Source organism: Octopus bimaculoides, chromosome 6 (genome assembly GCF_001194135.2).
Source record: "Octopus bimaculoides isolate UCB-OBI-ISO-001 chromosome 6, ASM119413v2, whole genome shotgun sequence".
NCBI classification, from domain to species: Eukaryota; Metazoa; Mollusca; class Cephalopoda; order Octopoda; family Octopodidae; genus Octopus; species Octopus bimaculoides.
In genome coordinates, this window is record NC_068986.1 from 81587975 (window position 1) to 81606712 (window position 18738).

The 18738-nt window shown below is 34.0% G+C and overlaps 1 protein-coding gene across 5 annotated transcripts in view; it reads left to right on the forward strand.

The window, feature by feature from the left end:
- Positions 1-18738, forward strand: part of LOC106881659 (cAMP-dependent protein kinase regulatory subunit) — a 455850-nt gene that overhangs the window by 155632 nt on the left and 281480 nt on the right. Inside the window, exon 1 of one of the 5 annotated variants that reach the window (XM_014932125.2) lies at positions 1094-1328. The exons of the other annotated variants lie outside the window; for them this stretch is intronic. Within the exon in view, the coding sequence (XP_014787611.1) occupies positions 1308-1328 (21 nt within the window). The 5' untranslated portion in view covers positions 1094-1307. Of the gene's footprint in view, positions 1-1093; positions 1329-18738 lie in introns of those variants that run through there. 5 annotated transcript variants of the gene reach the window in all.

The window sequence follows — 18738 nt, forward strand, 5'->3', positions numbered from 1 at the left end:
TATATATATATATATGTTGATATTGATTACTCTTAGTCTTGCCAACTGAGTAAAAATATGCTTTGTTGACGAGGTTGAAAAACATGTCTGTTGCTTTCACCATTTGGCTTAAAGATCAGATCTATTCTAATCTGCTTTGTCTATATTGTCCAAAAATTTTGATAAATTGATTTTGTGGAAGTTGTCTCCCTTACTTCTTTTTAGATTTTAAATACCCCTTGGTGGGATTTTTGTCTATTAATTGCTTGGAAAAATCTCGGTTAATTGAAGTTTTTCAACTCATTGTATTACATATCTTAGATTTTATGGTATGTGTAGTTAGTATGCAGAAGCCTCCCCTCTGCTACTTCTCTCAGCCATATTGTTGCTATGATGTCAATATGTTTATTCTGTGTGTGGTGGGGTAGGGGGTGATATCTAAATATCTGAGCAGTATAGTTGGTACTATAACTTAATTTAATTGGTCATACCATTTTAGTATCTGCATCTATTAAAAAAAATTACAGCCATTAAAGTTGTGACACCTGCTCACACACACTGTAGAGAGAGGTAGTACATATATAGCATGCTTCAACATGAGATCACTAACTACACATGTGCCTCTGGCCACTTCCTCATCCTGTTTCTCTGATTAAGGTAGCATTTGAATCTTGTGAATGACATGCTAGTTTGATAAGATATTTGACTCCACTTATGTATCTTCTCCTCCCTCCATCACCATTCGGAATGGACTCTGTGGAGCTGTTAAGTGGGAAAGATAGAAATATAAGCTTTGTAATAAATTAGTCAGTGAAGGACGTAAGAGAGTTACTAAGAGATGTGTGTAAAGACGCGTGATATTGATTCCCGCCAGAATCCACACTTTGTTTTATTTTCTCCTTCCTCTTTTCTCTTCTGTTTTTCTTTGCTCTTCGCTATTCTTCCTCTTCTCTATTCTTCCTCTTCTTTTTCTTCTCTATTCATTCCTTCTTTTTTTCTTCTCTATTTTTCCCCTCCTTTTCCTTCTTTATTCTTCCTCTCCTTTCCCTTCTCTATTCATCCACTCCTCATCTCTCCTCCTTACTCTCTACAGCACTCTTCATCATTCTCATTCAAACTGATACTACTGTTTTCAGACTTTAGCAAGTCTGCATTTGTTAGTCGTAATCAGTAATTATAGGAACTCTTCAGTACCATGAGTATATGATTGAGATTTTCCCAATTATAGCAGACGTTGTTTTCCTACCACAACTATAACTACATCTCAACTTTAAACTCACTTACCTTCCAACCTGTCTTTCTTATAATTTTGCAATGTCTACTGGAAGATGCAAGAGGTAGCATATCAGGTAATATTCCTCTCACTTCGTTGTTTGCCTTGCGTACGTTTTAGCAATATTGATGTTGGATACTGCATTTCTCTCAGCTGCTATCATCATCTGTTCGTTCCTCGTCTTTCTTCCAACCGTGTTGTTATTAGTATTACAGTGAATGTTTTGTTAGAGTGAGAAGATAAAAGTAAATTAAAGATACTACATATAAGAAACAGACTGAAGTCTGGTAACACTTGTGTATGTACTTCATAAGTTCGATAGGGACTCAGCTTCTATCAAAATTAAATGATTTTGCTGAATTGAATGTAAGCTCTTTGCTTATTCTATTTTGATATGTCTTCTGTTGTAGATTCTATGTTGATATCTACTCTATTATATATAGTATGTTGACTTGCATCCTATTATGTATATTGACATGTGCCCTACTATATAAAAATATTCTCTTGAGGTGTATCCTACTATATATACTATGCCGACATGTACTCTGCCGTATATACTATGTTGATATGTACCCTGCTTTTTTTAATGCTATTATGACATGTACCTTCCTTTATATACTGAGTTGATATTTACTCTATTAAATATACTATGTTGAGATGTGCCCTGTTGTAGATACTATGTTGATATGTACCCTGCTGCACACCGTTGGTATGTATCCTGTTGTACATGTGCCCAACTGTACGTACTATCTTGGCATCTGCTGTGATGTATGTACTAAATTAATCTGTGCCCTACTATTACCCTTCTTTTTAAAAAATATATACAATGACATGCACCCTACTCTATATACTTTGTTGACATGTATGTTGCTGTCAATTGACAGACATTTACCTAAGTGTATAGCCTATGTTAACATGTACATTACTGTATATATACTATGTTAACATGTAGTTTACTGCATATACTATGTTGACATGCACCATGCTGTATATATGATGTTGACATGTGCCCTTCTGTATATATGATGTTATCACCTATCTTGCTATATTGACACCTCTTGCTGTACATGTTTCTTTCGGACAATCCTAAAGTTTCAAATGGAAATTCAATCCAGAGTCACATGGGTTAAAGTGTTCATTCAGCTTATTTAACAACACAAGCTAAATGTGTGTGTGTGTGTGTGTGTGTAATCATGCATGTACACATTTGTACAGTACTCACACACATTTATGCAACATACAAGGATACACATGGACTTACTCATATGTACACCAGGCAGTTACACACTCACAAAAACACTCATAGAATGCACATGCATTAAAAAAAACATACAATAGATACCTTTACACATGCAAACAACCACATGCATACACTACATTTGTGTGATAATGATAGCTGGCAAGGGAGCTTGAACTAAAGAATTTATATGTATGGGATATTATTGATCTTTCTATGTTGGTTTTGAAATCTATGACTAACTAAAAATACACAGAAGTTGATGCTGTAACTAGATGAATGGTGTAGTGAGTATGCCTACTTTCTACCTTCTCTGCTCCCCTCAAACCTCTTTCAAATAAAACATTATAAAACCATGGTAGTGAATTTTATTGTCTTTCACTTTCTTATTTCAATTCAGTTTTATATATATATATATTTGCATTTATGCTTGTATGTATATATTGTGTATGAGTGTAGATAGTAATTTGACTTGACAGGAATAGTACCATATAATATTTAGTTTTTTCCTCTCTCTTTATTTTTCCAAGGGTTTTTGTTGAGTTTTTCATTGCTCTACACTCAGTTAAGTACCCTTATTGATTCACTCAACAATACCCACCTTTTCTAGTCAAAAAGTTGTCCAGCTGCTAAACTAAGATATCACTAGACTCTCACACACACACACACACATTCTCTCTCTCTCTCTCTCTCTCTCTCTCTCTCTCTCTCTCTCTCTCTCTCATACAATCATCATTTCACTTGTTGCCATTTTTTTGTTTGTTTGGTTTGCTCAGAGGTGTAACTGTAGTACCCATGACCTTTTCCAGTGCTGCTGAGACTGGTGAGAGGAAATGTGAGTAATTTAACCTGGATACTTGCAACAGCATGTACTCTGTCAAAGGTACCTATGAGCCAGTTAGCTGTTTTAAACTGGGCACTGGATTAACTTTTCCACCCAAATATACACACATCTACATTGCAGCTTTGAAAGCAGACATTCACAACACTCAGTCTTTGATTCTCTGCAAGCACACATGTACACACTGGTATGTACAAAAGTCTGTTGCACACATGCATATAAAAAAAGACATACATACATACACTCTCCACCCTCTATGTATACTGCATCTGTGTATTAATGGTAGCTGCTGATATCCTGTGAAGTTCAACGTCCTCAGATCATCCCTCTCCACTTCTGCACAGTCTTCTCCTTCTGTAGGTTCTTTCAGCTTGTGTTGTCTCTTTTTCACCTAACTGTCACCCATCATATGTCTATACCATTGTAGTTTTCTACTTTGCACACTACAGTGGATACTTCCTTCTGATAGCCAGTTCTTTCACACTGATATTTGATTTTCATGCTGTATATATGATGTTGACATGTGCCCTTCTGTATATATGATGTTGTCACGTATCTTGCTATATTTATATGATATTGACATAGAATGCTTCCCTCATTTCCTTCCAACCTTCACATATCCTTCACATCTAGCATTCATGCCTTGCTTTTGTGCAATATCAGACTTTATAAATGAGCATTATACAATTTGCTTTACATCTAGGGAGAGAAATCCTTACTTGTCAACATAGGTAATAGTGCTTTGAACTTTTCTCTAATTTGGGTTATTATGCTTTTTGTAAAATGCACTCCCACTATTGATTAGGTCACTTAGTTAACAGGAGTTATCACCGGCTCCTGAAGATCTTTCTGGACATTTGAGAAACTTCATTTGTTGGGGGTTCATATTGTATCTATTTCATATCCTTCTTTTCAGCCTATCTGAACTCTGACTGTATATTTTGTGTAATAGAATTCCTGTTTTCTCCTCTTCTGTAGATTAAGTATTATCACTTCCCAATAGGCAGTTGTGTTCTTTCTTTTCTACTGATTAAAACTTCCATCTCTGCTAAATTGACCTTCTGTTCTCTCAATTCTAGATTCCACTACCACACTTGGAACTTTCTCTCTCTTATTCTTCAGTTGATCTTGTTTTGAGTACTGGTTCATTAGATACACAGTATTATCATGGGCGGTTGCTTTTAAACTCTGTTATGATGTGAGGGAGCTGTAACAAATAAGTGAATTGGCCCTGATGGACATCTTTCTAAATACTAAATTCCTCAATGAACTCATTTCTAATTTTTGCTTTACTAACGTAATGGCTGTACCTGATTTGCACAGTTCTCACCGGTTACTCCTTTACTCAATGTTTTCTTAGTCACCAGATCATAGAGCATAGTACCCTTATGAAAATGTAAGAAATTGTTCTTGACTTAGAACCTCTCTTCTAATTGCTACACTAAGAACACACCATCAGTGGTCTCACTTCTTGCCACAAACACAAACTGCATCTTATCTAAACAAATTTTCTCTGTAGTGCCACTTTTGTCCTTGTTGTAGTTCATAATACTGCTGCTCCACTAATCACTGAAATTAACACATCCCTACACAACCCGATTGACTGCTTCACTAACCAATATATGTTCTATTTCACAAAACATCTTTAGCATCTTGGTGATTATCCTTGATAGTCCAGCTGCTTTCTTTGCTTTCAACTTCTCAAAGGCCCTTGTAACATGTAGCAATTAACTTCAATACCTTCTCCCTTTGTTGGATTTACTTGAAGTAACTCCTCTTTTTCCCAAATGTGTAACGTCAGTGTGCATGAATGGTTGGTTACTAATGAACTGTGAGAAAAACTAAATGCAAGAGGAATCAGATGTAGTATGCAAGAGAGAAGGCTGCTGGTATGGTTATGTGATGTGTATGGAGGTTGACTACTATATAAAGAAGTGTTGTCTGCTTGAAATAAATGGAACCTATAAAAGAGGCAGACCATGAATAACTTGGGAAGAAGTGATAAAATTGATCTGAAGATGTTGCATGTCACACAAAAAATGACAAATGACTGCATTGATTGACAATTCATGATGCTGGAGAAGACCTGACCACAGAAGACCCAACCAGTAGTGCAAGTATGGTGAATCAAAAGTCATAACAAGTGTGTTAATGATGTAAAATGAGTGGTATTATGTAATATGTGTATTTTCATGTTTGTGTGTGTGTGTGTGTGTGTGTGTGTGCACTCGTGCACATGTAGGTATATTTACCTCCAAGTTCACTATGACTGCCTCTTTCATTTCTTGACAATCTCTCATTTTCCTATCATTCATACTTTTGTAAACTTTATCTGTCATTCAACCCACTATCATTCATACCTCTCATTTGTAAAGTGTTTGGTGAGTGAACTGAGATGTGCAGGCAAGAGAACTTTTAATCTTATTGTAGACATGGCTTCCCCTCTAGTGCTGGCGGACCTAGAAAGAATTGAAGCAAGCATGATTCACTGGATCAGCTATGTTAAGTGCACATGAACAATGAAGTGTAAATGACCTGACAGACGAACAGGGTATAAGAGAAATCAGATATATCGAGCAAGAGATATCAGGTGCATGAACAAGTGCTACATGGTACCTGTGGAAGGGAAACATAGAAGTCTTTGGATGAAATAGTGAAAAATGATCTCAAGATGTACATCTGAAGACAGAGAACCATGTTTATTGGTGATATGCATTGCTGCAAAAGACTCGGCCTTCCCTGCATGCTTAGCAAAATACTTATAAAAATAGCGAGTTAGTTCATTTACTTCTCAGCCTATTACCTGGTGCATGAACCTCTGCCTATTGCTTCTTCAAATCCTTCACAAATCTCCACCATAATCTCTTCTCTAACTCAGTGTCATTCTACCTGTAATGGAGAGGAAAGCACTTGATCTGTTTATATTGAATATCCTCCTCTCTACTTCCACCACTCATATCTTGCTGCTCCTTTTTTCTATCTATATCCTTTTGAATCATAATGTTTGATTGAGGAGGGACTGCATTCTGGCAGCCTTTACCCACTTTTCCCTGTTCTTCTGTCATCACTCTCTGATGGACATGTTTGTATAATGTGGGGTGGTACTACATCTCTTCCTGCTCAACCCACACCACCATCCTCGTCAGTCTCTCTCTTTCTCTCTCTACCTAATGCTACTTTTTCCTTTTTCCCATTCGTTACTTCCTTTCCCTAACGGTCTCTATTAGTTTTACCCCTAATTCTTCCCTTAATAATAAACTTGTATAACTCCTATGAGAACTGACTCAGATCTTGATGAATTGCCTAACCCATACAGGCCTGGAAAGGTGTTGTAAAATGAAATGTGGGAGAGCACTAGGTCCTCTTACTTGACCCATCATATCATCCATACTACTTTGTCTTTTTGCTCTTTCACACTAATACTAACTTTTCTTTCCCTTCTTCTGTTTCGTCCATTATACCCCCCACCCAATTATATATTCTTTCTGTTACACTGTCCACTAACTTCCCCTCACAACAATATATCTGTTCCATCATACTGTAACTCTACTCTTTCAATTATAGAGGCTTTCACCTTGTAGGCTGCTAGGTAAACCTCATTAGTGCTGGTGCCATGATAAAAGCTAGTGCAAATTGAATTGAGCAGTGACAATGCAGGGCTTGAGAAAGCTTGCTGAAAGACCACCTCTATAGTGCTGGAGCCATGAAAAAATGAAATATGAAGTGGTTGTTGTTAAGAAGGGCATCTAGGGATTGAAACCATGCCAAGAACTGAAACATTGGCAGGAGACATGGTTCTCTAACCTGGATTCTGTTGAGCCATCTAACCTATGGCAACATGCATGGAAAATGGATCAAAAAATGATTTTATATATATATATATATATATATATATATATACATATATATGTGATGCCCCAGCATGGCCACAACCTTATGAATGAAACATATAGAAGAGTATATATATTACCATCATCATTTAATGTCCACCTTCCATATACTGTGATGGGTAAAAAAATAGCACAGAACAATGACAGAACATGTGGAAAAATTACATGTGATATGGATATAAATATGTATATATTTATATGTATGTATGTATGTGTATACATATATATATATATATATATATATATATACATACATACACACACACATATATATACACATACACACACACACACACACATATATATATATATATATATATATATATATATATGTGCACATAAGTATGTTATAAAATGTAGTCCTTGTTATAGAAAATGATGTTCTGGTCATAGTTGGGAGGCTTTCATCATAATTCTATGCAGTCATGACAGTTGTGTGGCTAAGCAACAACAACAACTTTAAATGTTTTCAAAAGTCCAGTTTGTCAATGATTCTTTCCTCTACATCTGTTATTTTTATCCTCAGTTTTCTTTACTCCCTCCTGCTTGTGTAAAAATATTCAATAAATTAATCTTTTTATATAAGTCCCTGTCACTGTGAAAGGCATCATTTCTCAATTAGCATGATAGTGCTTGTATATTATTTCAAAAAAATATGTTGGTAATGACCTCATAACCTTAACTGTATTTCTGCAAATGGCAATGCCTTTCTGTACTGTATATCAGCTTCACTAACAAATAATTACTAGTTGCTAGTTCCCACTGTCCTCATATTTAGAAGCCATTAAGGCAGGGAACAAGTTTATTATATCTTCAAAAACAATATTGCTGGAGGATTTATCAGGACGATAATCTAATTTCTTTCACTTCCACAGTTAGCTTTCACTTCACTTGCTTTAATTAGCTACACAGCTAATAACAGTTGTGTTTAGCCCCAGGTCAACTCTGATCCAGTAGACCTATGATGAAAGTCATTCTAGTTGCTGCCATTATATCTTTTTTTTGGTGTAATAAGCATTTGAGATGGTTGATATGATTTTATGAAATTTAGCTGATATTTCTTGCTGAATGAGTTAAGGCATGCATACTTTCTTGTTGACCTACCTAATAACTTTTATGACTTAACCCTACTGTATCTATTCCCATGCAAGGTGTGTGTGTGAAATATGTATATGATTCATGATATTCTGTGAAGTATACTTCCTTATGAACATTGTTGTTTTCTATTCTCATTTCTCTTCATAATTAAAACATTAAGCTTATAAAACCATTTAGTTTTTAGTCAGTTTAAATCTAAGAATTTTTCCCCTTCCCTCTCCTAGCAAAAATTATTATTAATGGTAATAATTTTTCTTTTTATTATGGATGTAATTTTTTAATTAATGAACCCTCTTTTAGTGCTTCACTAAATTGAAATGAGCTCCTACTTAGCTGTATATTGTTCATGCTGATTGCATCCTGGGAAATTTTCCTATGTCATCTTAAATTCCAGCCACTGAAGATTTTTTTTTCATTCAAAATTTACAGATTGATTCTAAGGTCTTATAATTATTTTACTGTATGAACTGTATATTGGTATTCTTTAATTAATGTGATTAGATCTTTATTTTATTTGTTATTCTTTAACTATAATGTTACAACTTTTTATTCATCTGGCTTTGTAGTTGTACTAACTTTGTCCTACTTAACCCTCTGAAATTTTTCTCAGCTGAAATCTATATTTTTAACAAAGAATAATAAATGATGGTATGTCATTCCTAGGTGAAGTGTAGCGGATAATCTATTTTCTGATAACAGCCACCTGAGGTAGATTGTTAATAACTAGTCATTCAGAAAGAACACACCTGTTACATTTAATGACTGAATATTAAATTGGTTTCTTGGATCTTGTTCAACACGGGGGCACCAGTATTTTCTTAACGAAACACTTTGAAACTTGGGACACTAGTAGAATGTGTCATATAAAACATTTTTTTCTCTTAGTCTTCTTAACAAAAAAAACGTACATCGCAAGTTATTTCATGTTAAAGTTGTCGTATTTCTGTAATTTCAACCAATGACTGACGTCCATTCAGCCGTATACATTAAGTGCTGACTACGTAAACAAACGATTCTCGGCGGTGATAAAATTATTTCCTTGTCAAAAAATGGCTGAAGCATATTGGCAGTAGCTAATAAACCTTTCTATTATAGGCACAAGGCATGGTTTTTGAGGGAAGGAGCAAGTCGGTTAGGGAAAACGAACACACGTGTGTTGCCTCTGCAAAATGTCAGAAGTAATGGAGATTAAATACGCTTTACACTGCTGAAAGTGCCAAAGGAGTAAGTGTAAACAGCTGAATACTTGTCAGTGATTGGTTGAAATTATTGAAATAAGACAATTTTTTACATGAAATAAATCCGAATACAAAATTTTTTTTCTGTTCTATAACACAAAATAGATAAGTATACAAAGTTTGAAAGTCTTTCGGTACCAAAAACACTACATAAAACATAAATGAAAACTGGTGCCCCCGTTTTGAACAAGATCCGGTTTCTTTTGTACTATTAATTAATAATTCCTATTTGTCAAGATAATAATTGGATAAAATTTGTGATGTTTCAGGAAGGACTGCTCTCTTGAATTTTTTTTCTAATGATAGAAAAAAGGGGAGAAAAAAAAAAAAGGATTGAGAGGAATGCCTAAAAGGTTATTATGATAATGTTGGGGAGTTATGCTGTTATACTGCCATGTTATATACAATATAGAATTTTCGTTCTAAGTTGAATGTCTTTTTAGAAAACATTTTTATCAGAGAAATAGAAACAATTGCTTCATCAGCTTTCAGCAGAATTGTTTGTGCATACAAGATATGAAGTAATTTATATGTCTATGATGGCTTACATTTATTTATTTAAATTTGATGCTGAGGAAAGATGCCTGTCCAAGACATGATAGGAAAGACAGTTGATTTTGCTAATGGAATTGCTTTATTGTTGTAGTTGGAAACAAAACTATAACAGATACTAATTTTGTTCAGGAAGCTTTTGATCATTGTACATGTTACTGGATAATCAAACTTAGTGATTCATCTGATTGATAAAGCTTTTTCGAATTTTAGAAATGTCTAACTGAAGTTTATCTTTCTAATACTTGTTGCATATATAGCTACATTTAGCATAGCTGTTAATGTATGAGACTAACTTAAGGTGACATATAAGAATTGTGTTTAAATACACTCTGACAGCTTATTCTCTTACATTTACTTAGATATTTAAATAAATATGGACAGTCTGCTAGAGTGAAAGATAATGGCTCAACTTGTTCTAATATATATATTTTTGCATTTGTTACTTACAAAATAGGAATCAATAAATAGAAGGACTCTGTGACTAAACATTAAAATTGTAGAATAGACTTGAATCATAAGACAGGAGTCGACCTTTGTAGGAATAGATATAACAATTACAACATGGAGGTCAGTAGTACTGTTTTTGTTGTTGTGTAGCCCAGAATTAGTTGTGATTGGGCAAAACTAGCATGCTGGTAGTAGCACAGTATGTTAAAATTCTGAAAAATCTAGAATATATATAAAGCATATCGTTGCTATTATGTAAAAGTGTCCTAAGTCCAAAACATTTTCTTTTTCAGAAAACAAAAATAAAAAAAAAATAGTTTCACCATTCAATTTCTTTTAACATTAGCAACAGTTTCAGCTTAACATTAATACTTTGTTGGGTGCATAAAATTGTAACTCCATGCATGTATGATATTTTCTGTCAGAAATATTTTATTTTTGCAAAACTGTTGAATGTGGGACTTACTACACTTTTGAAAAATGCTAAACCATTGTACTACACTTTGACAATTTTCATATCTTGGCATCTGAAGCAGTTGGAAGTATGACAGTTTGAAAAAAAAATGCATTCAGCCAAATTTGGACATACGACAGCTTAACATAATAACAACAATATGAACTTTCAGGTTATCATTAATTTCAAGTTAATTTAGAAAGTTTATAATGTGTAATAAGCATTAGTAGATGTAACAGTTCATTTAACGTCACAGTATGTAACAGGGTATGACTGACATTTTTGTTGTTATTTAGCCCCAAATTAGCTCTGATTCAGTAGACCTATCATGAAATGCATTCCTACTATGAATTGTTTTTTTGATATAAGTGATTACATTATCAAATGTATCTTGTGTAAGAAAGTAGGATATGATTTGAGAGTAACATACATGGCTGTTATTTCTAACATTTTGAGCAACTCTGTAGACCCTTCTTGTTAGCTTGATATGTTTGAGGTTGTGCAGTGCGGTTATGAGACAGAGAGACAGAGAAATGTTCTCTGCTAAGCTGGAATACTTATTGTGTAATAGTCAATGTGTTCTGGTAAAATATTGTTGTGGGGACAGGATGATTTATTGGGCTAGTTGTGAAATGAACTTATCAGATAATTGTGATGAAATGTATTGACAGTTTAAAACTAAGGTGGTTTTTGTTAACTTCTGACAGCATTCAAAATTTCTGTTAAAGAATTGATGGTGGTAAGAGAACCTGTTGGAGATCAACAGCTGAAGTACATAAAGATTTCATAAAATGATTTTTTTAATCTCTAACCCACATGGTTAACTATGGAAATTGCCACTGTCAGATGTGTTCCCTGATATCATAAAAATAAATGTTAAAATAAGTGTTGGCACTTGTGTAGATAATCCTGAAGATAATGCTGGCAAAAAATTCAATCAGACTAATACATAATTTAAATCTGACCTCACCATAATATGTGAGAAAGCTTGACTGAGATGAGATGGTCCAAGTGGATAGTTGTATTAACAGTAAAGATTGTAAAATTAATGAAACATTTAAATTTACCTTATTTTACAACTAGCAGGCTGATGAGCAAGCTTTTACATGATCATGTAACCTGCTAGAAATGACAGCCATATCTTTTCCAAATTATAATCCTATTGCCCTTTAAAAGAGGATACATTAGATAATTGTAGTCTAGATAGCTCTAAAGCAGATGTCTTGCTGGAATACACTTGATCATAGGCCTACTCAATCAGGCTTGATCAGGGGCCAAATAATAGATACATCACCTTATGCAATTTACTGTTGATGACAATTATTAGAAGTGGAACATTAAAAAAGTAAATTACGATAATCTGAACTGTGATGAAAAAAAAAAAAAAGTGATTAAGACTTGAATGTGGAAACTGAGTTAGTCTTCTTCATTACATAGTGTTTCATTACTATTGCTGTATAATTTATGAAAGAATCCCCCCTGACACCACCACGTCTGAAATTCTCAATGTTGTGATTTTGTAAAGACCTACAGCATTATTAATATTAGTAGCATATGTTAACAAAGGTGTTAACATTTTCAATTATAACTATTTGAATCAATTAAAATAGACACTTTATCAACACAAATTCAAAAGATAAAAAATATGCACATGTGCAAGCATGGCTGTGTGATTAAGAAGCTTGCTTTGCAACTACATAATTTCAGGTTCAGTCCCATTTGGCACCTTAGACAAGTGTCTTTTATTGCAGCCTTGGGATCTTTTTTAAAACGGGGGCCACATTTTTCATTAACGAAACACTTTGAAACTTGGATCACTGGTAGAATGTGTCATATAAAACATCTTTTTCTCTTAGTCTTCTTAAAAAAAAAAGAAATCCATAAATTATTCCATGTTAAAGTTGTCGTATTTCTGTAATTTCAACCAATCACTGACGTCCATTCAGCCGATATACATTAAGTGCCGACTACATAAACAAACGATTCTGAAACAATTAACCCTAACCCTAACCCTAACCCTAGGGTTAGAGTTAGGGTTAGGGTTAAAGCAAATTTAAAATGAAAAAAGCAAATAAAACGAAGAATCGTTTGTTTATGTAGTCGGCACTTAATGTATATCGGCTGAATGGACGTCAGTGATTGGTTGAAATTATCGAAATAAGACAATTTTTTACATGAAATAAATTCGAATACAAAAATATTTTTCTGTTCTATAACACAAAATAGATAAGTATACGAAGTTTGAAAGTCTTTCGGTACCAAAAGCACTACGTAAAACATTAATGAAAAATGTGGCCCCCGTTTTAAAAAAGATCCCAGCCTTGGGCCAACCAATGCCTTATGAGTGAATTTTGCAGGCAGAAACTGTGTGGAAACCTCTCATGTATGTATATCTATAAGTGTGTGTGTCTGTGTGTTGGTACCTGCGTGTCAGTGTTGGTTTGTTTATAGCCTTATAATTTAGAGGACAAGTACCAAACTTCAAAGAAAAATAGTACTGGTGGGTGATTTGTTTCACTTAAAACTCTTTAATGTGGTGCTCCAGTTTGGCCACAGTGAAATGTCTGAAAAAAGTAAAAAATAAAAGATATGAGAACCACATACTGGTCTCTAATCACATAATAGCATAATTATGTAACTATTATACAATAGCACAGTTGTCTGGATTATAAATATTTGATCCAAGTCTTGTGGCTTGGTTATGGCAGCAATTTTTCTATCTTGGATTCATGTTTATACAGTATCTAGTTTAATTTAATATAAAAAACATACATTGTTGTTTATTTAATTTATGCCACAATTTGTGTACATTAGCATTATCAGCTACAATTTCTAATGGATAAATCACTATCTTTCTGGAGGTGAGTGTAACTATGGGAGTGCCTGCACCTTGGTGAACTTCCTTCAATGAGTACGTCATTTGTTTACTTTTTGGCTGAGATTAATATCTTTGCAGTATATGGCTAAAGAAACAAACATACGTACATATATATATATATATATATATATATATATATATATATATATATATATATATATATATATACATAATGAGCTACCATTCAGTTTCCATCTAATAAATTTCACTAACGACGCAGAACTTTGTTCAAACACATTTACTCAACACTGCCTGATGGGATTGAACCTAGAGCTAGATGGTTGCTAAGTGAACTTCTTAGCCTTACAACCATGCCTGATGCAGTAGACATATCAGAAATGATCCAGTCATGACCATACATTATTCATTGTGGGTGTGATTTGAGAGAAATTTGGCTGTTATTTCTAGTAGTCACAGCAAACTCTGCTCCTTCTTCTGCTCAAGGAACAACACATTTAAGATGATAAACTTTATCTACTAGTAATGTTTAACTTCAGGAATTTATCTATTTCTGTAGACATATAGAAAAAATGTTTTACTTTACTGTCATTGCCATTGATTTAATACCTGTTTTCCCATAGCATGTGTTAGATATGATTGTAATATATCTCCTCTCATCTTCATACTATTTCATCCATCTCCCAGGCCCAATATTTTCACATCTTACCTCATTACTTCTTTTCTTCTCTCTCAATTACTCACACTCTCTCCATTCCCAGAAGTCTGTTTTCTACACCGATATTAGATATCCGTACATGTACTCTTGTCTCTTAATCTCACATTCGCCAATGCTATCGGATGAAATTATTTTCCATACTTCTGCAGGTTATCTAACTTCCTTCAGCAGTGTAAGAGATTGTGTTAAATATTTGCTTAATCATCAATATCTTTGATTCTTGAATTCTCAAGTAGGTTTTTTCAGAAGACAGAGGACTGACTATGTGTCAGTAAAGAAACTAATGAGTAAGTGTTCAGTAACTGAAAACTAATAATTACCAAGATTGTAGTATCTTTTCTGAACATTAATGCCATTTGATACAAGATCACTTTTTAGATAAATGAACTTGTAGCATATAATGAAGGATAATTAGCTGATTTTTACTTTTGTTGACATGCAGCAAATATTTGACCATTTATGTTGACAGTGGAGAGGACAAATCAATTTCATGAAGCTAATTTATAGCTCTTCCTTTGCACTAACAGTTACATAATTATTGTACATACTTCCCTCTGTGTATCACTCAGATCATTGAGATGAACTCCTATATTTTCAAATCTGTGTCACTGTATCCATTTAAACCTTAGAAAATGAAACCTAGTGTAACTAAAGAAGAGCATTACAGAACTGGCAATTATTTGCCAGGATGGTAAAAGATTAAAATCTGTTGATAATAACTATAGAATAGGGGTCAGGGCTCTCTTTGAATGGAAGAAATACATGAAAGAAAAACTGAATGTTAGTCTAATTTTCACTATTTTGGTTGATTCTTGTTGTTCAGCCCTAGAACCTTATCAAGCAGACTTATGAGCAAGTGTTCCACCTTTGATCATCCAATCTCTTTGTGTATCAGAGGTTACATAAACCAATAGTTGATTCTTTATTTAAGTTGTGATTTTATGGAGATTTAGCTACAACATACCCATGTAGACGTTCTCTTTATGTTATCTGGTATTTATAATTCCTGCTCATTACAAGTCATAATGGTTTCCTTTTTCTTTTTTTTTCAAACTTTAATTAAGACTGTGTATAAGTTAGTTAATGCCTTTATAGGTAACTAGAAATATATGTTTACTTGGTTTTTAGCTTTGGAATTTTTAACCAATGGGCAAAGAACTGGTTTCTAGCCTAGATGCAGTTCTTCGTCTTGGAATTAAGACAATATCAACAAAGTAGTTGTGTGTGTGTATATGTGTGTGTGTGTGTGTGTGTGTGTGTGTGTGTGTGTAGTCATGTCATATATGCATGTCATTGCATATGCACATCTGTGTGTACACATACATTTGCATGTCTAACATGCACCTATGCACAAATTACATACTTTTGACAGTATCTTTAATTGATTGTGACTGTAATTTCTTGACTAATTGTGTTCTTTCTGGTTTTGTGAAAGCCAGTTTCTCAATATCAGTACTGAGGGAATTAGGTGTCCAAGTGCTCCAGTAATCATTGGTAAAAATCTGAAATTGTAAATTTCTCTTCAGTTCAGCTATATGTTTGATCTTTCCCTAACCATTAATATTATGATGATATCTGCTGGTAAGTGATTTCAGTTACTACGTATAAACGTAAAATGTCTTTTCTGTCCCAGGTCATTATGTCTGGTCTATTCAGTTTCAATTTTATTGTAATGATGTGATGATATTTTGGGGCAGCTACTTATGTTGTGGCTGATATCCTCAGGGTTAATTCCAGTCTGTTTTGGTTATCGTACTAGGTAGCTTTTTTGCATCACTATATTTTTAGTGCTTCAGTATTTTTGCTAAATCTAGAGGAGGGGGCAGTGCCCATGACCTTTGCAGGTCCTCTGAAACTGGTGAGCTTGACACAATGTTGCATTCAAACTGTTGCAGGTTAAAATTTGCAAGAATGATATGATCAGTGAGAAGATTCTTGAAGCTGAAGGTGTTTATCTTTGTCATCAATCAGGGAATACTTTCTGAGAGGCTCTTATGTTATTAGCCCCGTGTATACAGTCTAGATCCATGGCTGGACTTTAACATTTGGTGGTAAGCAAGTGTTGTTGAAGGACTATAATATGGTATTCAAAAGATATTTGAATTTACATTAAGCCTCTGCTACTTTGTTCTTCAATGTAGAGATGGTCTACTGCACTGCGCGTGCGTGTGTGTGTGTGTATTACTTTGCTCAATTTAATCAGTTGTACCTTTTCCTAGACTTTGTGGCCTGTGTCAGTATAAGGAATCATTTTTGTATTTAGACAATCAAAATCAGTGTCATGAAGAACTATACATAAAGCCATTTTATATTTAAAATAAAAAAAATAGTATGACTTTGTTTTAGGAGCCATGATCCTGTTCAGAGCTTCCAAAACTGGAGAGAGAAAGTTTAACTTGATATCTAGACTGAATATTTGCTACAGACTGGATTCTAGGACCAGACACAAGTTTTAAACTGGCCACAGGCTTAACCTTTTTGTTATCATATTTCTGTTGACATATACTACCTTTGTTTCAATTAATTTTTTAAATAATGAACAATTTAATAAAATAACTTTCTCATGGAAAACTATAATTTAGATCACTTTAAAACAATAAGTTTGTAAAAAATAAAAAGTTTTGAATGGTACAACAATGCACTACAATACAAAAAATGGACTATATACCTGTTGTAATTTACTTATCCATAGTCCTATGATATTTTGGAATACAATTCCTTTTTCAGATATTCTTAGATGGAGTCGCTGCTATTAATGGTTTTCCAATGGCTTTTCTTTTTTTGGAAGCATCTCAGCAGTGGTCTCAGGTGGTTTGGTATCAAAAGGGTTAAACAAACTGCCCAAGAATAGGAACAGACAATCCATACAGTTTTCTGTCTACCAAATTTCACTTACAAAATTTTAGTTGACCTCAGGTTATGCTTGAAAATATTCATGGAAGATGCCTGAGATAATTTAATTAGTTAATGACATTTTAAAATTAGAATTTCTATTGTTAACTCTTAGCAAGTTTTAATGTGAGTTGGAACACGAAAACTGGAGAAGGTAGCTGTAGTCAATAAATGTCAATTATTGTAGCTAAAACAAGAGTAGTTTAACTGAGAAATATGGACTTAATTAAATAATTAATTGAAATAAATATCAGTAAGATTATTTAACAATGCTGTCACATCAAATTTTTCCAATATTAAAATATATATGATAAAGATATATTTAATTTAGAATTCTTTCACTGTGTGTAATACTCTGTTGTGCAATAAAAGATATTCACTTGCAAGACTTATTAACAATCTTTGAGAAAGCTGCAGTCAAAGTTAGTCAGTTTCTCAATGCAAATAAGACTGTATACCTGATTGTCAGTGAGGATGAAAGCTATCTGCTGTTTTGTCCCGATGATAGCAGACAACTGAAGAAAGTCAGTAACTTCAAGTACTTTGGGTCTTATGTTGCTGACAGTAAAAAAATCTTCATGACACACAAGGGACTAGCCTGAATTGCCTCTAACAAGCTTCAATTCATCTGACAATGAAATATTTCAAAATCAACAAGATTGGCCTCCTGTAGCGTATGTGTAAAGATCATTCTTCTCTAGAGAAAACATGGATTATGATGGTTAGAACCTTTCCGCAGACCTCACCATGAACCACTATTCCCTATTAGCTTGGGTGGATCTTCAATTTCATATTGTAGGTGCAGAAGTTTCCAAAATATGATATCTGATATGATTTTGGGCAACAGTAGTAGATGTCCATAAACCCCTTTGGTCTTGAAGGAGAGAAGGCTATAAAAGTTAAAGAGAAAAATTACCAGCCAAATTCTGGAGTCAGTTTGACTATATTTATTTCTTTATTGCCCACAGGGGGCTAAATATAGAAGGGACAAACAAGGACAAAGGAATTAAGGTAATTATGTCGACTTCAGTGCATAACTGGTACTTATCTAATCGACCCCAAAAGGATGAAAGGCAAAGTCAACCTTGGTGGAATTTGAACTCAGAACGTAGCGGCAGACAAAATACTGCTAAGCATTTCGCCTGGCTTGCTAATGATTCTGCTAGCTCGCCATCTTTATAGTCAGTTTGACTATAACCCTTTCTCTCAAATACTGGGGTCAATTTACCAAAACTATTGCACCATCTTCCAAATTTGTGACCTTCACTTAGAAACTATTT